This window comes from Corapipo altera, unplaced genomic scaffold, assembly GCF_003945725.1.
Source record: "Corapipo altera isolate COAL_440 unplaced genomic scaffold, ASM394572v1 22b, whole genome shotgun sequence".
In the NCBI taxonomy this organism is placed as follows: Eukaryota; Metazoa; Chordata; class Aves; order Passeriformes; family Pipridae; genus Corapipo; species Corapipo altera.
The window spans coordinates 5409707-5432811 of NW_020884876.1; the positions used below are offsets into that span (position 1 = coordinate 5409707).

Sequence of the window (23105 nt, forward strand, 5' to 3'; positions counted from 1 at the left end):
ACTTTTATAAAATAAATACTTTCCTTCCCTAAGAAAGGAGTTACACAGAACTAAATGCAGAAGTTTTAAAGACAGAAGCAGGAAGATACGGCCTATAAACAAAAGTGCTGGAAACAAGCACAGAAGCAGGATATATGGTGAACCATTATTACAAAGACAACAAGCAATAGCAAAGTAACAGGCTTTCATCAGTTATTTAATCTAGTCGCTGAAGCGGGATACTAGAAATACCACATTCCTCTACAATGAACTAATGAGTTGGCAATTCTTCAGAAAAAAGTTTCCATGCAACAACCATGTTACTTGAAGTGTGTTAAAATATCTCCTGTATTGGAATGGAAATAAGCAAAGAACAAAGTTCATTCTTCAAGAAGCTCTGAAGATAGCTTCCATATCCTTACCAAAATAATAATCCTCTCATATGAATCCCTCATAGGTGGTTATTGTCAAGAAAAACTTAAAGCTAAGGCTTCCTTTAAATAGCACTGGAGTCTAAAATACTCAAATTGAGAGAATGTTGACACCAGGTAGATTGTAAAGTCAAAAACACATGCACAAATTCTGAAATTTCATGTCCACCATTTCAAACCACATCAACACATTTCATATCTAGAGCTGAGCACTGAGCAACTGGCATTCACAGAGCCACATGATACCTAGGAAATGAACGGTTGGAAGCCTTTCCCAAACATAAACTTTGGGCAAATGAAGTGCAAAAGGAGTTTTTTTGAAATATGCTTTTTGTTGATGCTGTTTTTGTTTAACCCTAAAGCTAACACTAACAGTTGGTTTGGCCTTACATTGCCTTAAGTCTTGGAAATGTTGAATTTTGGATTTTTGCCTTATGCTTTTCAGATTTTTTCTGAGAATGTAAAATACAAAGGGCTCTGTCTTAAAAGTGCTAAACTTCTTAGCTTACAAAAAATAATTTTAAGCATGATGAAAAAGCCCAGTTTAAGCCTATGGTAAAGTCTTTAAAAACCATGGGGAGTAAACCTTCAAGAAAACATGCTGGTTTTTGGCATTTATTGAAAAGAGCAAGTAAATAATGGAAAGACAAACTGGACTTTGATATTGTGTCCAGCAGACTGATTCTAACATAGTTGTAAGAGTGCTTATGGTTGCCATTTTAAACACTGTAAAGCAGGAGCAATACTAACAGTTTTCTGATGGCTGCAAGCTTCCGAGTTTGCCTGACCAGGCATCCAGTAATATCAACTATACTATATATTATGCTATACACATATCGGTGTTCCTTCAGGGAACAAAGAGTGGTTACAGCACATTTCATAATTCTAAAGGTAACGTCTTTCTAATTATCTCTCCCTTTTAAAGTCTCAAATTACTACCAAAATGGCAGGACACAGTTATGTTGCCAGTAATGGTCAACGTGGAAAAAACCAGGGAATGTCAAGTTACTGCTGGGTCTTCAAATATTTACAAAAGAGATTTACTTGTTTAGTGGATAACAGATGGTCAGAGAACAGGCAAGATTCCATTCTCCATCTGATGGAGACTTCCACAGCATTCTCTCCATTCCTCTACAATCCTGAGACAGGTATCAAGAACCAGCAGCAAGCTAGTGCCAAAACCTTAACTGGGGTGCCAGCAGCCATGCAGGTAGGTATTCCTGTGTTCTTCCTCTTGCAGCTCAATATTCTTGGACTAAAACTGGAAAACTGATCAACAGTACTACAAAGCATTATATTAGCAGTTACCAACAACCAAAACAATCTTTTTTGTTCCCTAAAGTGCTCCTATCATCAGAAGAGTGATTGGGTCATTTTCAGTTAAGGGAAGAGAGAGAAGACTAGTCACTCATGTATGCCTACAATTCAACTTCACTTTTCTCCCTTCCTATCTGCTCCAGTTTTGAAATGGGGCAGACTTCCTCACAGTTAAACCCTTCCACAATCAGAGAGACTCCTCCCTTTCCCATCTTCCCGCAGGCTCAACCCCTTGCATGTGACCTCTCCAGCCCCTAGAAACATCTCTTCCCTGGCCTCAAGTGTGAGCTCACACCTGATCTCTCACCTCCAGGGCCATCTGCCCATAATGCTGCCTGCTGGATTTAGTCAGGTTAAGGTTTTTCCTTTTGTAAACTGAACTAGAGCAAGCCCCATGAGAGATCATGTCTGCACAGTCATGCTGCCACCTCCTATGACCCCAGGCAGAGGCAGTCTCTGGACAGCAGGTAGCTTTACACCAGCTTCCCAGGCAGCTGCACAGTGGTGGCAAAGCTTGCTTGCTCTAGCTTTGCCAGGAGACTATTATAAGCTGTTCACATCCTGACAAACAAACCAACCCCAACCACTAGCTTTAACACAGCTATTGGAAAGTTCTGTCTGTTTAGGAATACTGGGCACAAGAAGTTGAATCAACATACTACAAGGGAAGCTGAGGCAAAAGAAGACTACCAACCCCATCCAATTATGCTTTTCATTATTGTCCAGCTCTTTAAGCCACAAACCCCGTCATGTGAGGCTCTGAAATTTGTTTGATATATTCCAGCTTTTATATTCATGTCCGTGGGCAGGATGAGCTCGTTAGCCTTCTGGCAGTCATCCTAGGAGAAGGACAACTCTAACCCCAAACCCAGGCAGATGGAGCTTGCTTAGCCCCGTAAGGTCATCCATCTAAGAGAAGGACACTCTAAACAAACCTATATCCTAAGGATCTCGCTGTCAGCGTCCAAGCTCGCTCGGCCCTGACAGATGAACCTTAGGATTAAAGGGTGGGTTCAGTTCCACGCATACTGCATCTCAGCTAAAAATTCCATTGCGCGGGTTCAAAGGCCTTACCCACATTTGCAAAGCCCTGTAGCAACGGGCGAGGGTCAAAACAGCAGGTGAAAGGTGCACTGGCAGCCGCAGACCCAACCCTGCATGCAGGCGGTTCAGGATATTGGTTGTCAGAGACTGACCAGAGATGACAGTCTCTTTGGGCAGCACCCTGAATGACCAAGCAGCCTTTTCAAGGACAGCACTGCTTGCTCCACTCGGAGAGGGGCCTAGAAAAGGTGGCCTAAACAAAGCTCATCTCCCCTTTCACCCGGCTGGTTAACCGTGGCCAACGGGCATCTTCTACTAATGCGGTCACACAAAGATCAAAAGACAAAGGCATGCACCTGCCTCCAAAGGTGTACCCAAATTGACTCTAGCATGTTGGAACATCAGAACCATGCTTGATTCTGCGGATAGCGGATGTCCTGAGCGTCGGTCTGCCCTAATCGCTCACATACTGTCATGTCTCAACATTGAGATTGCTGCTCTCAGTGAAGTTCGTCTCCCCAAGGAAGGTAGCCTCAGAGAACATGGTGCCGGTTACACACTCTTCTGGTCAGGTAAACCCAGAACCGAAAGGCATCTCTTCATGATTAAAAACTCTACTGTTCCCAAACTCAAAAATCTGCCGACTGGTCATTCTGATTGCATTATCTCCCTACGCCTTCCACTACACAACAAGCAACACATTGTCGTCTTTGGTATATATGCCCCAACTCTCCAAGCTGACCCTGCTGAAAAAGATAAATTCTACACCGACCTGTGCCACCTTACCCAAAAGGTGCCTGCAGATGATAAGATCATTATCCTTGGTGATTTCAACGCCAGAGTGGGAAAGAATTTTGAAGCCTGGAAAGGAGTATTAGGCAAGCATGGTGTTGGAAACTGCAATAATAATGGTCGACTTCTGCTAGAATTCTGTGCGGAGCAACAGCTCACCATCACTAACACTATCTTTCAACAGAAAAATAGCCTGAAGACAACCTGGATGCATCCTAGATCTAAGGATTGGCACCTCATCGATTATGTCTTGGTGCGACAGAGAGATGTCCGCCATGTCCATCACACCCGCGTGATGCCCAGTGCAGAATGCCAAACAGACCATCGACTTGTGTGCTGTAAACTTAACTTCAACCTTAAGTTCAAGCCTAAAAGGGGCAGTATCCCAAGGAGGAGACTCCAAGTTAACAATCTCCAATCAGCCACAGTGAGAGAGAGATTCCAGGCAAATCTTCAAACTAGGCTCGAAAACCATTCCAAAAATTCTATAGATGCCCCCCCCCCCCCCCGAAACACTCTGGTACAATATTAAAAACAGCATCCTGCAGTCCTCTGTAGAATCCCTAGGGTTCTCCCTCAAGAAGAACAAGGACTGGTTTGATGAAAACAATCAAGAGATCCAGGAATTGTTGAGGAAGAAGAGAACCGCCCACCAAGCGCACCTTGCACTGCCGTCCTGTCATGTAAGAAAAGCAGCCTTTCGTCTTGCATGCAGCAGGCTCCAACAGAAACTCTGTGACATCCAGAACAAGTGGTGGATCAATCTAGCTGAAAAAACTCAATTATGTGCAGATACAGGTGATCACAGAGGATTCTATGAGGTCCTGAAAACAGCATACGGGCCTACATACCAAGTCCAAAGCCCTCTACTCAGTGCAGATGGTCAAACGCTTCTGACAGATAAAACCTCCATTCTGAATTGATGGTCTGAACACTTTCAGACTCTTTTCAGTACTAGCCGTGTAGTCCAAGACTCAGCAATTCAGTACCTCACACAGCAACCAGTGAAGTACAAGGTGGATACTGCCCCCACTTTGGGAGAAACCCTCAAGGCCATACAGCAGGTGAAAACTGGCAAGGCAGCTGGGGTTGATGGAATTCCACCGTAAATCTGGAAACATGGGGGCCTTGCACTCCATGCTGAATTTCACGAATTTGTGGTGCGCTGTTGGGAACTAGGCAAGCTACCATCAGACCTTCATGATGCAGTCATCATCACCTTGTATAAGAAGAAAGCAGTTAAATCAGACTGCTCAAATTACCATGGTATTACTCTGCTCTCCATTGCTGGCAAAATCCTGGCAAGAATGCTTTCGAACAGACTAATACCCGCTATACCAGAAGGAATTCTTCCTGAAAGTCAGTGTGGTTTCAGAGCCAACAGGAATACCACAGACACGGTATTTGTTCTCAGACAACTGCAAGAGAAGTGTAGGGAACAGAACAAAGGTCGCTATGTAACCTTTGTTGACCTCACCAAGGCTTTCGATACTGTGAGCAGAAAAGGTCTATAGCAGATTTTGGAACGTTTAGGATGTTCCCCCAAGTTCCTTAAAATGATCATCTCACTCCATGAGGATCAGCACGGCCAAGTCAGATATGGCGATGCACTTTCTGAGCCCTTTCTGATAACCAATGGTGTGAAACAAGGCTGCGTTCTCGCACCAGCCCTATTCACAATCTTTTTCAGCAGGATGCTCCAAAGGGCCACGGCAGACCTCGATGATCAGGATGGTATCTACATTCGATATCGTACTGATGGAAGCCTTTTCAACCTAAGGCGACTGAAGGCCCATACTAAGACCTTAAAACATCTTCTCCAGGAGCTGCTCTATGCTGATGACGCTGCCCTTGTTGCCCACACAGAAGCAGCTCTGCAGCATTTAACATCCTGCTTTGCAGATGCTGCTGAGCTCTTCAAGCTGGAAGTCAGCTTAAAGAAGACTGAAGTTCTCTATCAACCTGCACCTCAGGAAGTCATCATCCCCATATCACCATTGGCCAATCAGAGCTCAAATCAGTTCAGCAGTTTAATTACCTAGGCAGCCTCATCTCCTTGGATGGTAAGATTGACAGAGAGATAGACAACAGGTTAGCAAAGGCATACAGTGCTTTCGGAAAACTCCACAGAAGAGCATGGTGAAATAAACACTTGAAGAAAAGTACCAAGATCAGTGTTTACAGAGCCATTGTGCTGTCTACTCTGTTATATGGATCCGAACCATGGGTTATTTACCGCCACCACCTATGTCTCCTAGAACGCTTCCATCAACGCTGCCTCTGTACAATCCTAAACATTCACTGGTCAGATTATGTGACTAACATGTCTGTTCTAGAACAAGCAGCAGTCACAAGTATTGAGGCCATGTTGCTGACAACACAGCTGCGCTGGGCAGGGCACGTCTCCAGGATGAAGGACCACCACCTCCCTGAGATCTTACTTTATGGTGAACTTGCCACCGGTTGCCGCAAGAGAGAAGCCCCGAAGAGAAGCTACAAGGACTCCCTGAAACAACATCTCAGCCTTGGCCATATTGATCAACATAACTGGTCTACTCTGGCCTCCAATCAGGAGGCCTGGAGACATACTATCTATAACGCTGCTGATGCTTTAGAAAAAGCACGCAGGATCACTCTTGAGGAGAAAAGACAACGCAGAAAGAATCATACCTTGCAGAATATACCACCTAAGGAGTCTTTCTGCTGTGCCTTTTGCAACCGTCTATCACGTATTGGCCTTTTTAGCCACCAGCGCGCTTGTAACAAACGTGGGTAGAGCCCTTCCCAGATCTTCGTTCGTGAAGCCCAGCCATGATGATGATGATGTTATCTACAAACCTTTGAAGTTTTCTGTCACAGGAGTTCCTTAGATGAAAGAGGAACCTCACTGTACCAAAACAAATATAAGTTTCTTCTGGAAGATAATTATTCCCATTTCTCTCCTCCTTTACCTCTACCCTGAGAGAATTCAGAACTGAACAGTACAGGTGAAGAGCTACTTAAGACACACCAGCATGTCCTTGCAAGTAAATGACTAGGTACCAAGAAATTCCCCTGCAGGGAAATTACTGCACACCTCCCTCCTAAAGGAGAATATTCTTATAGATACATCCACATTTCTGATAGCGTCAATATGTTGACTGTTAGTCTCTGCAAGTACAATCATGCTTCTTGCTACAGGTACAACACATTAAAACCTCAATGGGGCTAGTCATGGAATTGCCTGTAAAAAGTCTGGGAACATGGGTGAAAACTTTAATTCTCTAAGTATGATCAGTGATGGCACCATAAACAAAGCTGACAGGATGAAATGCTACTTTCTGGAAGCCAGTAGAATATATTAAATGCCATGAACTTTGGAATACAAATAATTTAAGTTAATCCTCAAATGTTTCCAACTGCCCCTCTTCTTCTCCACCCCAGTAAAACTCAGAGAACCACATCCAAATTATCCAGAGGTAAATCAACCAATTTGCTTTGAAATCATTCATTGCAACAGATCCCATATTGTCAGATACATTATTTCACTTTTACTCATTTCTCACAGTCAATTTGACTTACAAAGCTAAATAGGAAGTATTTTATTCCAAAGGGACATTTTTATGATGAACCTTATGTATGGCTTACAAAAACACAAGCAGCATCTATCTCATAGTAAGAGCTCCTTGATAATGAAAAGTAATAAAAGAAACTAGGTGCCAAAGTTATATGGAGTCTTTCTGCTAGTGCATGTAGTCAAATTGACAAAGCTGAATTCAGATGACATCATTTTATGTTTTCTTTCAGGTTTCAAATTATGAATTGACCATTCTGTAGCTGGATGACCAACATCTGGGGCAGGAGCTTAGAGATCGGTATTTGGCACAAGGATATATATTGCTCCAGGCAGCTTCCAGCAAACCATTCCTGTTGAGGACAGCCAGGAAGTGAAGGTAGAATGGACTGGAAACATTACCAGCAAGTCTGACTCAAGCAACCAGAAAAATGCTTCTAGGCCCTCACAACTAATGCCGTTTTCTGAATTCTCACAAACTCATCAACTGGACAAAAGTCCTTCTGGATACACTGTGTAAGTTTTCCCCCAGTTTATACTACAAATTAAAAGAGAACTGGTTATGAGATACAGCTATACAGTGGAGTCACTTGGGTGAACACGATGGAAGAGGGATGTTGTGTCATACTAATAACTACAGACCTTATGCTCCATGGAGACCTATGTATCAGTTTTCTCCTTCCCACATCTCTGAATGGGAATATGTGAGTTTTAAGTTCACTTTTAACACAGGCTTTAATTAGCGTAATGAAACCCTACACATGCGTTAAAGAAAGAGAAACAGGGATGAAGTAATTTGGACTAAGAAGGACAAATAATGATCTTGGATAAGTTAGTGAATGAGGAACCTGCTTTTAGGATCCATAAAAGAAGCTGGCTGCCCTGCAAAAGAAAAGCATAAAAAGACTGGTTGAAACTATATTTTACACCTTATTTGCAGACCCTGGTGCATTCCAGATTTCTTTATGAGAAAGTATATGGAGACCCTTGCTCCAGGATTTTGAGGCAAGTCCTGACTCTTTCAGTCCAGAGAACCCGGAAGTTATGTTTGCCTTTTAAAATATTTTGTTTCCTCTTGGCAGCATGTCAATCCAACTTTAAAGAGTCACATGGTAGGTAGCAGGAATGATACAAGCTGAAAAATTATTTGCAGTAACTATATTTGGGTTAGCTCCTTGTTCAATATCAGAACAAAGACTCAAGGATTGTGGGAACACTTCCTGGAACTACATTGTTATGGTTCTGCTTCACAAGTGTTGTGAAAGACTATACCAGAAAGTCCTGAATTACTAAGTTTATACATGTTTCCAGTTGTATGAAAACTGATTGAAACCATTTGGTTTCAGTTTTCCATGTGAAAAGCTTTTCTTCGTGCAATAAACAGCAATAACAGTCATTAACAACTGAGTCTTAATCTGTCACTGCTTGTTCTGGTTTTAACTTTGGAAGCTTCTCTCAATTACACATTTAAGTGTAAAATCAAGCCAAAATTCAACTGCAAGAATTTAGCAATTATGAACAACAAAATCATTTCAGAGTATCACTAAACTTACTGTGGTCTAATGCAACGTAAAAATATGTTCTGTAGCATAGGGGAAATTATTTTACCCACACTTCAAACAGTTGCGGAACACAGGAAAAGTCCTTCAATATGATCAACTTTTTATATGGAAAATGTCTCACTTGTCCAAAATCTTCTTTAAGGAAACACAGAATTCATACTCTCAAGCTTCTCTCTACCCAAGCTTTCATTACTCTGGTTAAATGCTATGAAAATACTAGTGAGAGAAAGAGGTAATACCACTGGATTAAATTAATGAAAATGATAAGTAAAGCACAGGGCCATAACTCTGCTAAAGGGATAACAGTGACTTAAATCAGAGACAAAAGGGTATCCAAAATGCAAAAAACTCTGCCAGATGGCAAAAGACATTTTTGTTACAAAGACGATTTACATGGTTTCCATTGATTTCTGGAAGTCTTTAACATCAAGTAAGGAATATTATTCATGCTTTCACATTCCCAAAGAATTTAAATTACAAATAAGGCTTGACAGAGCTGTCGTAGCTAAGACATCAAAAACAACGTTAAATTTCTTGGAGTGAAAAAAAATTTAAAGTAATGGTATCATTTTAAGGCAGAAGTTTTTAAAGATGGAGTTATAGCATATCAAAAATCTTACTTGCAGATAAAACTCCTTCCTTTACGTACATATAGGTAGGTGTTGTCAGCAATAGGAGGAAAAAAGGCAGTGGTGAGCATATACACTTTTAGATGTACAGAAAATAATATATATTTCTATTTTATGCTGCTCAAACACAAATCAAACAATTTGCTCAAACAGTGGCTCAGTCACAGTGCTTCTGTTCAACTGCATGGATGGTAACATACGTTTGCTGGGGCAGGCTGACAGTAGAAGATCTTGGAGTGATGTTCCATGGGACCACCAAAGCTCCTTGGCTTCTCCAGTCCCCTTCCACTCCTCCCTTCAAGTGAGGCAAAGCTATGACTTCCCAAACAATAATACTTCAACTATTATCAGGCCACTACTCCTCCACAGTGGTTATGGCTACACGCAACTAGGTGGCAACAATAGTTGCTTTCATTTCAAGACTGGTTCAAAGTCCTCAATCAGAGCTCCAGAATTACACACACAATCCAGTAAAAACCAGGTAACTCAAAATGTCTTACTCTGCATCTTGAAATTTAATGAGCATTTTCACTGACAGAAAACAAACATAAACAAAAGACATACTGCCTGCCATCCAGTACTACAAAAATCCACTTGCACCACCATGGAAAAGTTAGCTGTACAGAATTAGATTTTTGTTTTAGAATGACTATGTCATCCTCTCTTATGGAGTAACAGAGACAAATAGTTCCAGAAATCATTTTAATAGCTTGCAACTATGACCTGATTTCCAGATTTGCTACAGAAATGAGGCTCTGCCATTTCACAAATCACTTTGGTACATAGAATCAAGATGGGCTTGCCTTTCAGACAACCAATTTCTAATTCATCAAAAACTCCAAGTCCTGGGTAAGATACACCAATATTGGTGAACAGTCCTCAGCAGCCATTCTGAAGTAAACTGGTTATTTCTAGTTTAACATGTTCTGCAAATAACTACGCAAAAATAAAATGTTTGAGTTACGAGCTCTGCTCTCCTTCTGCTGTCTCCTGTTCAAGGGAAAAATCGGGAAATTTCCTTAGAATTCATGCTTTCTATTGGCTAGTTACCACTCAAAACTTAAGTTTTACAAGGAGGAAAAAAAAAATTACCAAAATTTCAACTCCTGACAAGTTTCAAGGATCTTATAAATGGTGTTTTATACACAGCACTTCTTCTTTTCTTTCTTGGTTGTAGGGGAGTTCCCTGCTTCCCACTCAAAACAGCCATGTGTGACACAATCCGCTGCTCAAAAGCTCTTGATTATTCTGAGAATAATACATACACTAGCACATTTTGGACAGATGCACTGCTTCTCTCCCTCTGTCACTCTGTACACACATGATGACAGAGCTATACTATCATTTCTCTTGTTCAGAGTATTTAATGGACTCACTATAACCAACTTCTACTGCTGCCCAACGATCTAAATACAGATAGTAACTGGATAAGAATTAGCTCCATATACATGAGTATCTCAGGAAGAAACAAATCTGTTAAGATTTGTACATTTTTAAGACTCAACGTGACAAATGCCTGAACAACCTAGTCTGAACTCAGTGCTGACCCAGTTACAGGCAGGTGGGCTGGACTAGGTGACCTTCATAAATCCTTTCCATTCTGGATTTAGCTAGTCTGTCTGTAGCCTGACGAAATCCCAACACCAAACAACTGTGCAGCTAGTGAATGATTTATGTGGATGGGCTAAAGTTTAGCACCAGAACGTTCAAATGACTCAACTGGAAACAAAATAGTTATTCCTGCCAGGAATGCTTTAGCTTAGACAAACAATTGGGTTTGGTTCACAAACTACCACTTGGTCACAGTAAGTGTATGTACAGTTTTACTTCAAAACCATTATAAACAGACAGGGTAAGCAGCAATAGATGTGGTTTTACTTGAAAGGTGGGGTCATATAATACTGCAGAGCTTTTGTAGTAGGACAGTCCCAGAATCCCACCATGTGCCTGAGAACACTGTCCAAACACTTCTTGAACTGAGACAGGCTTGGTGCTGTGACCACTTCCCTGGGGAGTATGTTCCAGTGCTCAACCACCCTCTGGAGGAAGAAACTTTTCCCGATATCCAACCTAAACCTCCCTGAGTCAGCTCCAGCTATTTCCTCGAATCCTATTACTGGTTATGAGAGTGAAGAGATCAGTACCTGCCCCTCCGCTGCCCCTTCAGAGGATGTTAAAGACCTCAAGGAGGCCTCCCCTCAGTCTTCTCTTCTTCAGGTTGAACAAACCTAATGGCCTCAGCCCCTCCTCATAAGGCTTTCCCTCCAGACCCTTCCTCATCCTCGTGGTCTTCTCTGAACGCCGTCTAATGGTTTAATGTCTGTTTTATACTGTGGTGCCCAGGACTCGAGGTGAGGCCACCCCAGTGCAGAGAAGAGCGGGACAATCCCCTCCCTCGACCGGCTGGTGATGCTTTGCCTGATGCCTCCCAGGACACAGCTGGCCCTCCTGGCTGCCAGGGCGCTGCTGACTCATATTCAACTTGCCATCGACTGGGACCCCCAGGTCACTTCCCGCAGCTGCTCTCCAGCCTCTCGTACCCCAGTCTATACACACGAGCAGGGTTGCCTGGAAGAGGAGGAGGGATGAGGTGGGAGCGGCGGAGCAGGAAGAGGAGCAGCGGGAAGAAGAGGGGTAGAGGAGGAGGACCAGGAAGAGGAGGAGAAGGAAAAAGAGGAAGTTCGCCAGTCCACCGCTCGCTGTATGCGCAAGCCCCCGCGAGCATCGCCCTCCAGCATCCCACAGGTGACCGGGGAAGGGGAGCTTGCCACAAATATCTTGGGGGGGGGGGGGGGGGGGGGGGGGGGGTTTGTCCCAGGATTGTTCTGGGGGTAGGGTATCTTTGGATCTTGCAGTACTTCAAAGCTGAGGCTCGAATGCCCCTTCGGAAGATAGTGGAGAGTCCCCGGGAGGTGTTTTTTTTCGGGGGGGCTGCCGGCGGCGGCTGCCGGCATAGCCCCAGCGGTGGGCGGAGGGATGCAGGTTCCGTCACCGCGGTGAGGGTTGGTCTTCCTGGGTCAGGCACCGCCGCCTTCATTGTCAGCCCACTACTGGCGGCAGGTGGGGGACACACACACACTCTCACATATCGGGTTTTGGGACCCACAAGGAGAGCCGGGTTGGGCAGGAACCCTGGGACCCCCAGAGTGGGGAGAGCGGAGAAGGGCGCTACCGGACCTGGGAGACCCCCGACAGCCTGGAGGTGGGGGGAGCACGGAGAAGGGGGAGCCCGGAGAGAGGTGATCCGCGGGATTTCCCGGACTCCCAGCAGCCTGGAGGGGGGAGTGACTCCAGAGACGGGGCCCCCCAGGGAGCCCAGCATACAGAAGCAGAGAGTCAAGGGAGAATGGAGCCCTGAAGCCCCCAGAATCCCTAAGTGGGACCCCACAGAGGAGAGACCCCCGATATTCAAGAGACCACCAGCAGCCTAGACAGGGCAGGGACCCCGAAGCGCCGGCACCCCCAATACACACGGAACCCCCAGCAGCCCAGACAAAGGGAACCCCCAGAACTCCAAAGTTGAGACCAGAGAGGGAGAACTCCTAGGAGGGCTTTTCGGGGCTGAATCCTGGCGTTTTGGAGGTCTTTAGGGACACAAGATAGCTGTTGACTTCTAGATATGAACTAGAGGCAAGAGGACCCCCCAATTCAACGCACTCACACACTGTTTTCACCCCCAAAACAGGATTTCTCATTCCCAAACCTTGACCAGATGGAGGAGGAAGCTGGGAGGAAAAGGAAGATGCTACAGGACACCCAGGTAGGTGAGGAGGAAGTCATTCCATCTTTCCCCCTCTGTTCTCCTTCATCTTCCAGCCAAGCATCACCCCCAGCTGCAGGACAACCCTGCTGCTGATGCCGTCCTGCTGGGGACAGATTTGGGGGGGCGATCTCCTTCCCCTTCCCTCTGGCACCAAGGGAAATCCCCTTCCTCTTCTTTCTTCCTTCCTCTCCTTGTTCCATTTCTTTCTTTCTTCCTTTTTCTCGTTTCCTTCCTCCCCAGGCAACGAACTGAGGGCAGAGACCATGGAGGACAAATCTGCCTGGCAGAACCTCATGGAAGAGGCTGTTTTGAATGGCTCCACTGTGCAGGAAGCCAATGGGGAGGAAAAGCCACAAACATTCCCCACAGGAAGCAGCTCCAAACCTAGCACACAGGGCTCTGAGGAGGAAAGACCCACCTTTTGCCAGGAAGGTGGATGGAGCTTCAGCCAGAGCTCTGACCTGGTGCTCCACCAGCGGCTTCATGAAGTGGAGAAGCCCTACAAGTGCTTGGAATGCGGGAAGAGCTTCAGGCAGAGCTTCCACCTGATTCGCCACCAGAGCATCCACACTGGAGAAGGGCCCTATAAGTGTCATGAATGTGGGAAGAGCTTCAGTGATGGCTTCACCTTTGCCGCCCACCACCGGGTGCACACAGGGGAACGGCCTTACAAGTGCTTTGAATGTGCGAAGAGCTTCAGCCAGAGCTCCAACCTCATCACCCACCAGCGCCTGCACACCGGGGAACGACCCTACAAGTGTCCTGACTGTGGGAAGAGCTTCGTCCGCAGCGCTGACCTTGTAATCCATCATCGTATCCACACTGGGGAGAAGCCCTACGAGTGTCCTGAGTGCGGGAAGAGGTTTCGGAGCAGCTCAATTGCCAACAGGCATCAGAGGACACACACAGAGGAGAGGCCCTATGAGTGTCCTGAGTGTGGGAAGAGGTTTCGGAACAGTTCTCATCTCATCAGGCATCAATGGACACACACGGGGGAGAGGCCCTACAAGTGTCCCCAGTGTGGGAAGAGCTTCAACCAGAGCTTTACCTTGATCAGACACCAACAGATTCATCGAAAAGGGAAGCCCTATAAGTGCCCCAACTTCAGGACTTTGTCCACTGCTCCAACTTCATCACCCATCAGAGAACCAACCTTGGATTATCCACAGTGACCCAGGCTGGGTAGGTCTGGTGACCCCCAATCCAGGTTATCCATGTTGGGCAGCGTATTGGGTTTGCGTGGACAGGTCTTGGGCTCAGGGGGCTACAGGGGTGACTTCTGTGAGAAGCTGCCAGAAGCTTCCCCCATGTCTGATTTGCATCTGTACAATGTTTATAAAGAAGCAATGGACCATGTTTAAAAATTCCCTTGGCAAGGGATGGAGAAGTTAACCTGTTACAGTTTAACACATCAAATTCTACTTTGTAGCACAAAAACACTGCATAAGCAAAATAAAGACCAAGATGTGCTAGGAATAGTGGGCTAGAACAGGGGGCTGTGGAAAGGGCATGGAGAAAAAAACCCCACATTTCTTCTCATGTGCAGCATTAAAGTTCCAGTCTCATCAGATTATAGCGCAAGTTTGAAATGTTAGGGTGATGCTTTATGCTTGTAATTTAAGTAGCCTTTTTCCAATAGGAAAAACCTGGAAAATATTCTACGGACTACTGTAATTTCAACATACAATAAATGAGTTATGGAGGGACATATTTAACTTAGAAAAACCCGGGGGAGTAAAGGTTTTCATTTTCAACAGCAAATGACTTCTGCTTCTTCTGAAAGTGCATCTGATTTTGTTATTTTTTTTTCATGAAGAAGTTAGTCCTATAACCCAGCTATACTCATATTTATTTCTAGTGACCATGTCATAAATCTAATCTGGATTAATAACCTAAAGGAAAAATATATATCTAGATGTATATCCATCTCAGTTCTTCTAAGGCCATAATTACAGACCAGAAAGCTCTATGCTGGTATTTAGAGAGAGGATGAATTTTCCAAGGAATGGGCAGCTTACAGTTTAGTACCTAGTTCACTTGAGCAAGTGCCTCACGTTAGCAAGGCTCAAATCAGAAATGGACTATATCCACTTTTTTTGAGGGACTCATCCCATAAAGGACTACAAATACAGATTTTATCACACTTCACCACCTGTATATAATTAAGAAGGGTATTTTGGACTAGTTTAAAATCTTAGATTGAGTGGGTTAAAAAAAAAAAAGAACAGGTTTTACTGGGGATAAATGGGTGTGTACACTTTCCACATTACAGTGCATTGTAGTGTAGCCATTTATAGCCAGGCTACCTTTGCAGCTAGTTACACTGCCACACTTGCTTAAAAAACAAAAACACCAAAAAACCAAACAAGCACATAACCTACAAGAGGACTTCTGAATCTCTATAGTTACAGAACATAGTTCCCAGTCATAAGATTTGAGCAGAAGCCTACAGACTAGATGTGAGATTCCTCCCCGCCCTTGGTATTAATCAGTTTGAGATTAATTAGCAGCTCAAGCAGTAGTCTCTCCTTCAATTACGCTCTCTCTTTTCTAGAAACTATAGAGTTGTATTAAAATTAGGTTGAACAAAGTATATTATGACCTGAAATAAGGGCTCATTCCCACTGGAACAGAATACAGTTGCTTATTGTACGAGCTTTGTACCTGAGTTCTGTATTTTCTCCTCTTCTCTTTAAAATAATTTTAGTTGTAATTTAGCAAAGTCCTATTATATAACCAAACTATAAATATTTAAGTATCGATTCTTCTTTACCACCACACCCTCCTAAACTCATTCCTTACAAGATGAGATTTTACAGTTATGAGGTGTAACCTGCCTTTTTTTTTGACCCTGTACCCTGCAATTTACAATTTAAACAGAACTGTATTTAGCACCAAAAATACAACTCTGTACCATCCTAAAAGTTCTGTCAGAAAGTACATTAAATATGATACCACTTAACCACTTTCTTAAATGAAGGTAATATTCCAGTGAAAAATTCTCTTACCAGAGCTTGCTGACAAAAGAGCTTCCTTGTGAGAAGGTGTTTTAACAGTGCTGGTAGTTTTATTTTTACATCCTCTATTCAAGGTCAACACTGATGACACCATTTTAGCCTTGGAAGTGGATACACTTTGTAGTGCAATTGGGTCTTTCTTTGGTATGTTTTTCCCTTGAGTTGTCCCATCTTTCACAGAAGGCATCTGTTTTAAGAAAAAAAAGAAAAACCAAAAAACCAGTAACAATACATCCCACTCACCACCACTGTGAGAAACTGAAGATCTCCCTTTGCAGCATCTGTAATGAAATACTGACCACCCAGGCATGGGATATGCTTAGTTAGTCTCCATCACATTGTCCACATCAGCAGTTCAGAACCTCAAGGATCATCTCCTAAATGGCCTTCAGCAACACAAACCTATTAGTTTGAAGCTAATCACTCGTAATGACAGACCAAAAAGAGGTTACAGAGGTGATTTTACATCAGAATTTCTTCCTCCCCAAACTCTAATTAAGCAATTCCATTACATGACTACACCTAATCTCAAGATCTTTACCAACAAGCTATACATATTTAACACCCTGAGAAGTTAGTTGTCCTGTACTACCTGAAACGTCACAACCATTACAGCAGCCTCTTGATCTAGGTCTTATGTCACAACACAGAAACAGGTTAAAATTTTTCAGGTTGAGGTTCCATAGATAAAAATAAATTCAGGAGTGGACATGAGACAGGTTTAAAATAACTGGTTTATATGTATGAAACATCTACACTTCATACAGAATTCTTGCTACAGCTTATACACTCACTAATTCATGACTACTCTTGATGTACAAGAGTTTGCCTATAAAGGCAAACTCATAAGACTGTACAGCTCTTGATATGCTTTTCTGTGACTCAAGTCAATATGCAGCAATTTGGTCATCCTGCTGCTCTTTCAACTTTTGACTCCAATCCTCATCTTCATTTTCAGATGTTAATCTATAGTTTTTAGAAGACCACTTACTAAGTTTAGTCCAGCTGATTTGTCTACTGTATATCATTTATAGAAATTGCTCTGTCGTTTTTCCAGGCACAAGCAGAACAATTAATATCACAAAGGTTTCCATATTGACAATGGGGTGAATGAAAAGCATTCTCTTCAATCCTCAGCACCAAAAATAAGGACTGAAGCAGAATCCAAGCTCTTAAAGACTTTAGAACTAAAACAGACCATTCTTGCTTTCATGCTTATTTAGGTTTTCAAGTTAGATTATTTACTCTAATAAATAGTATTATTTATTAATTTCTGGTGTAATGTTTCAAAAATGGATAGCTGCTTCTGTTTTACCTCAGAGCTTCCTCCATATACTGAGTTTTACTGGAATTTTTCTGGCAAATCACTAAAACCTGTCAAAAATTCAGACTACACCAGTTTTACCATTAATAGCTGCTGCCTCCATTTCATCGATTTAACAAAAGCTGTTGAACCCACAAATCAGCAACAAGAGAAACTCCATATAGAACCAAGACTCCAACTCTGTGTCCCTACCATACATCCTGAGATCCTGGGCAACCCAACCCCAACGCTCTGCCCTTTCTTTCCCACCGTTCCTTTTCTTTTATCCTTTCAAGAGCATTTGAAAGCAGCACATTTCTTCTGACAGGCAGCTGACTCATCCAGAAGTATTTCCCAGCCAACCAGCACATGCATACCTCCCGGCCAGGAAGTTTACACCTTCCAGCTGGCTGACTGCCCAAAACCAGGTATATGCCCTCTGCATAAGAAATATTTCCTGGCTACTCTTAACTATTCTAACGAGTCCTGGTTCTACTTCAAACAAACAAACTCCCAAATTATTCAAAGGAGACAGTGAAATAAAATGTTTCACCAACTCATTGGTCTTTGGGTTTTGTGTGACTTAATGTTACTGTTAATATATGCACAACATTTACATAAGTAATTTTAAAAAATGTAATTTAGTTCTAAAGCACATTTGGAAGGAAAAGAAAGTACTGAAAACAGCAATTTATCTCTAATGTCTATTTAAAGTTACAGCACCACTAGAATTATCTTGAAAAATGTGTATATTAAAAGCTATATTTAGAAAACCTCACCAAATTAAGCTGTGAAATTTTACAAGTTTGACTCAATTAGGACTTGTTTGCTTTTATTAGGCATCGTGCACGAACTGCATTTCTGTAGAAGACTTTACTAAAAAAAATTTTACATCATGGAATAAGATGAAGATGGAAGGACACTAAATTACAGTTGAGGCCAAGTGCAACCAGTTGAAAGTAAAACAGTATTTCTTAATTTCCTTTATTAGGGAGAGACTTCACCTGGGAAATCAACATTACAGTTACATTTGTAGAAACAAAGCCCATTCCACAGTTTCCATTCAGCACTGTGCAATGCCAAATTTCCTTTTTCCAAATGTACCAAACATACAATAAAGTAGGAAAGATAAAAACTTACCAAAGGAACAGAGTGCATGTCAAACGTTTCATTTGCCACATCTTTTACCAAGGTCACTTCCAGAAGCATTCCCATATTGGTGCTTTGCTCTTTTTCACCTCCAGTTGGGTCAATATCTTGAGCACAAGGCTGCATTAAGGAGTCTGAACTTTCCATTTTATCATTTAGCATCTCTTCCGAGTTCTCTACACATGTTGGAAACACAGCAGAAACCAAGGAGCACGCCGAATGGGTAGCACTTGCTTTGTCAGTGTCTTCAGGACTTTGCTTTAATGCAGGTGTCTTTGAAGTCTTGTGGGAAGCGTTTCTGGGAGGTGTTGTGGCACGTACAACTTGGTTAGTGAAGAGGCGTTTGTTAAGATGTAGCTTATGGGGCTTATTTACAGGTAATTCCACTTTTGAAACTTTAGCAAGATCTACTGTCTTTTTCAACACTTTTATAGAGGACGATTGCCTTGGGGAAGCAACCCGTGAAGGTGAGGAGACAGCTGACAGCTGGGGGGACTGGGGAGACTGTTTTAATGCTGCGCTGTCTCTTGACTGTAGCACAGGTCTAGACACAACCTTTGGCTTCACATTTTTGAAATCAGGTTTGGGAAAACTAACAATGTCCGATTTCTTTGCTTTGGTTATTGTTGACACAATAGAAGACCTGCCCGCTGGTTTTCTTACAGTTTGATCTGAACTAGCTCTAAGCACAGACCTTTTATTATGTCCTCCTACAAATGTCTCATTTGGTCTTAGTTTAGGACACTTGTCTCCAAGTTCTTCCAAAGCTGAAACAGAAAAAGTTCTATTTTTTGATTGCTCTTTAGGGGTTGAAGAACATAGAGCAGAAGCACTTTCATCAGCCATAGGACTGAAGACCACAAAAGTTTCTTCACATTTCAGGTCAGGTATAGCAGTCCTCTTCAATTTTGGTACACTGCAAGATACAGAAGGGGTGTTGTGCATATCCTGAAGAGCAGCATTTCCAGAGATACTCTGTTCTTTGGTTAAGGGTTCACTGGTTTTCTTTGATACTTGTTCTCCATCCATTTTATCTACTGGGAGAAGGTGCACATTATTTACAAGACTATCTATGCACATTTCAACATTGGAATTCCCAGTTTCATCATGGTCAGAGGTATCCCACAAGGATTTCACTTGGTCATCTTCATTAATATTAATGCATGGTGACAAAGCATCTCGTCTATAAGGACCTATACATTCAGCAGCTAGTTCTACAGACTGTGCTTCTGTTTCCTTTGATTCTTTATCAGTCTTGATAGCATTTTTCAGACAGTGTTCGACACCTGCAGAGATGAAATTAGGTGTTCTTTCTGAGCTGCTTCTATCAAATTTCTCTCTTGTACATATTTCAGAAAAGATTAGTGTTTCTCTCAGATGTATATCATCATTTTGATCAGTTCCCAGAGTTTCACCTGTAACATTAGTAATATCCAATGTGCTCAGGTGGCAGCATGCCCTGTCATTTATCAGGGACTGCATGTTCTGCTCTGAAGCAGGAAGTGCTACTCCACACTTAGAGTCTGTCTGACTGTAAGGCACTGTGTGTCTGATACTCTGATTTTGCATTTTTGCCATAACAACGTCACCTTTCAAGAAGTTTGTTGTTGCTTTCAAGTCACAGTTCAAAGGACATGTGCAAGTCTGTTCAGTGACAGAAGACTTGCAAGCAGCATCTGCATCTCCCAACAGAGCTCCTGTGCAGTTGTATCTGCCAGGTGTCTTCTGCAGATCAAGTACTTCAATACACTGCTGTTTTAAAAGAATACTTCTGAAGTCACTTGTATTTTCAAAATCATCTTCATGCTCAGCCACTATATTCTGGTCAGTTGAATTGCTGTGTATCTTGGTGGCACAATTCTTTGAGGAAGGTGTAGCTCTGTCATGTGCGTAGTTATTTCCGTTTTCATCCCTTATAAGTAAGGAAGACTTCAAGCCATTCTTTGCTTTGTCATCTGACTTCCCAACATTCATTTTGAAGGGTAAACTTCAAACCCTTTTCATTTTATACTTATTTAAAATCTCAGAGAATGCAGATTCTTCTGAACTTTGCAAAAAAAGCCCCAAACACAACACCTTTTCCCTGGAATGTGTCAATTGTCCTGAACGATATTTGAAAAGCAGTTCTTTGTTTTCATGTTTCCCAAGAGGATTCAAATGTTCTGGAATTAAAAAGAAATTAAAAACAATTAGCCAATTAGGATTTTAAGACAGTAAACATTTTTAAGCTCCTAGTCATTAAATCAAGTGCAGATATTTTGACCAATTTTCTTAAGCAAATAATGATTTTACAAAGATGTCATCCATGCACACTTACCTTCCCAAGCTGTTTCCACTTCTGTGACTGCCAAGCAACTTTGAAGTCTTTGGTCAATTGCAGTCAAGTGCAACTTTAGGGTTACATTCTCAGATATTTGGCTTGCTTGGCTTTCATACAAGAAAAAAAACAACCCAAAAGATTTGGCTCCTCAACAGGGAAAAGGTATCCAAAGGACTACATGACAGAATGAACCATCATTTTCCCCTCTTTCAATAGCAAATACCCAACAATAGGGCATGATTCCCCATATAGTGTGTAGTCAAGCTGTGAAGCGTTTTACTGCAAACTGCTTGGAAGCCAAGAGCTTACGTGGGCTCAAACATAAGCAGACAAGAGCCATGTTAAAAAACCAACCAAACAAACAAACCAACAAACCTGTCCAAAACTGAACACCAAACTGACTCGAGATGCTCTCAGTCTTGAGCTGCAAGCAGCCAGGGAAGAATCACTGCACGCTCATCCTGATCTTAGACTCTTCCCTCAGCATTCAGCCCTGGTTACTGCTGCACATGGTTCACAGCGTTAGGCAGATCTTCAGTCTGACCATGTCTGGTTGCAGGCATGTTCTTATACACAAGTTCACGTGCAGAGATCTATATTGGAATGATGGAAATAGAGATCTATATTGTAATGATGATGAAATGCTGCTGTATAAGCTCAGGTCTACAGCAGAAATAAGAGCAGTAACATAGGAGCAACAATAAGAATTGCAGTGAAGAGAAAGTTCAGTGCTTATCCCTCGATGCAGAGCCGTAACAACCCCAGAGAGCAGTTCTTGTCTGAACTGAAAATTTTCTTCCTGCCTTTTGAGGAAGCAATGCGTAGCAGAGGCAGCTCAAGGTCTTCTAAGAGTTAAGACACCTCAGATAAAAAAGAGAGGATAGGGAGGTTCATGATCTGGGGTACACCAGTACACTTCCCACATGCTGCTGGAGTAGCCAACCAGTAGATGCACATGACACCCCTGCAGACTCACTTGGAGAGCAATTTCATACCTAGTAGCAGCCTCCATCTTCTATAAAGACGATTAGCCAAGTGAGGAAACAATTCCAGTGTCCTCTCCAGCAGAGCAGAGCCACATTACCTCATCCAAAACCCTACAGGAAGGTGGGGGTGGCAGGATGGACATGGACAGACAATGCAGGACAGTGGACCACACATGGGATGGAGATGCACAAACAAAAAAAAACAGTAAAGAAGAGGCCTTGCAACATATAGTGACAAGTTCCTAGCAAGCATTAAGACTTCACAGAAATACCAAAACCACAAGGACATAAATGAGAGATCAAACTGTCCAAAGCAGTTGGATGACCTCCATAGCACAATTCCATATGAAAGGCTCCAAGCACCAAAAATGAGACTAGAGATATGGAGAACTTCAGACTTAAAAGATATGGTTGCAGTAGGGTGGAGGATCTGCCAGAAAGAGGGCTCACTTACAAAGCAATAAAGCCTAAATAGGCAGAACGAAGTTCACTGGATCCAGCAAGGGAATCTGGTTGAGGATGTATTCATTTGCAAAGGTCAGCTTCCCAACTGAAGAAGGACAACTGGACAAGTGTTGAACATTATTACACATCTGGAATGAGACTCCACTCTCCAATCAAAGAGCAGAAAGAAGGATATTTGCCATCAAAAACAATGAGCAAATAGGCAAACAGTGCTTAGCTAAAAATGCAGCCACCAGAGTGTGGCATCCTCAACCAAGGATACTGATGTAATGACATATTTGAAATGTGGTGTGAAGAAAGCAGCAGGACATGAACATCATGATTCAATATATAGGGTGGGCAGAATAATTCATAATTCACATAAGAGTTAAAGTCTGAAGTTATTTGACTGTTTGAACTACGGTGACCATACTGGATGCAATACACCAAGACAGGTCAAGGAGGTTACAAGATCAGAAAAGATGATGATAATAATAATACTAAAAATAGATTTCTGCTAGAGCAACGCTGATTAGGCACATAGTAGAATAATTCCATGATCGTATTTTTGTATAATGGAATCAATGACTGCTTTGGAAAACAAGTTTGCCATGAGAAGAGAAGAAACTCTTGACTTGTTCTTTAACAAATAAGTTTAAAGCCTCGCAAACCATATAAGCCATTTTTAGGAAACCACAGCAGGGGAAAGAAAACAAACTCTTATCAGCAAGTACTTTGGAAAGCATAAAATGAAGCCAGCATGCTAAGTAGTGAAAGGTAAGTTACTAAAAGCAATAATGCATTATTCAAAATCTG

General features: G+C 42.6%; 2 protein-coding genes across 9 annotated transcripts in view; one reads left to right on the forward strand and one right to left on the reverse strand.

Annotated features, from left to right (window-relative positions):
* Positions 1 to 23105, reverse strand: part of MTUS1 (microtubule associated scaffold protein 1) — a 135480-nt gene that overhangs the window by 80272 nt on the left and 32103 nt on the right. For 4 of the 5 annotated variants that reach the window (XM_027635667.1, XM_027635668.1, XM_027635664.1 and 1 more), the window contains 2 exons: positions 18531 to 20701; positions 16079 to 16274 (listed from right to left, as the gene is read on the reverse strand). In XM_027635667.1, the coding sequence (XP_027491468.1) occupies positions 16079 to 16274; positions 18531 to 20513 (2179 nt within the window). In that variant the 5' untranslated portion in view covers positions 20514 to 20701. Of the gene's footprint in view, positions 1 to 16078; positions 16275 to 18530; positions 20702 to 20856; positions 20945 to 23105 lie in introns of those variants that run through there. The other variant, XM_027635666.1, reaches the window with a different exon arrangement.
* LOC113943626 (zinc finger protein 239-like) lies at positions 11770 to 15722 on the forward strand. 4 transcript variants are annotated; one of them, XM_027635680.1, is made up of 4 exons: positions 11770 to 12052; positions 12993 to 13067; positions 13311 to 13361; positions 13395 to 15722. In XM_027635680.1, exons 3-4 carry the CDS (start codon positions 13334 to 13336, stop codon positions 14240 to 14242), a joined length of 876 nt encoding a protein of 291 aa, XP_027491481.1. In that variant the 5' UTR covers positions 11770 to 12052; positions 12993 to 13067; positions 13311 to 13333; the 3' UTR covers positions 14243 to 15722. The 4 variants fall into 4 exon arrangements, with proteins under 4 accessions (XP_027491481.1, XP_027491478.1, XP_027491479.1 ...); XM_027635677.1 differs by having other exon boundaries at positions 13311 to 15722; XM_027635678.1 differs by lacking the exon at positions 11770 to 12052 and adding an exon at positions 12328 to 12367 and having other exon boundaries at positions 13311 to 15722.

What these genes read in the sequence shown, in the direction of transcription:
- LOC113943626 (XM_027635677.1), top strand. Translation starts at nt 13,334, where the DNA reads ATGGAGGACAAATCTGCCTGGCAGAACCTCATGGAAGAGGCTGTTTTG.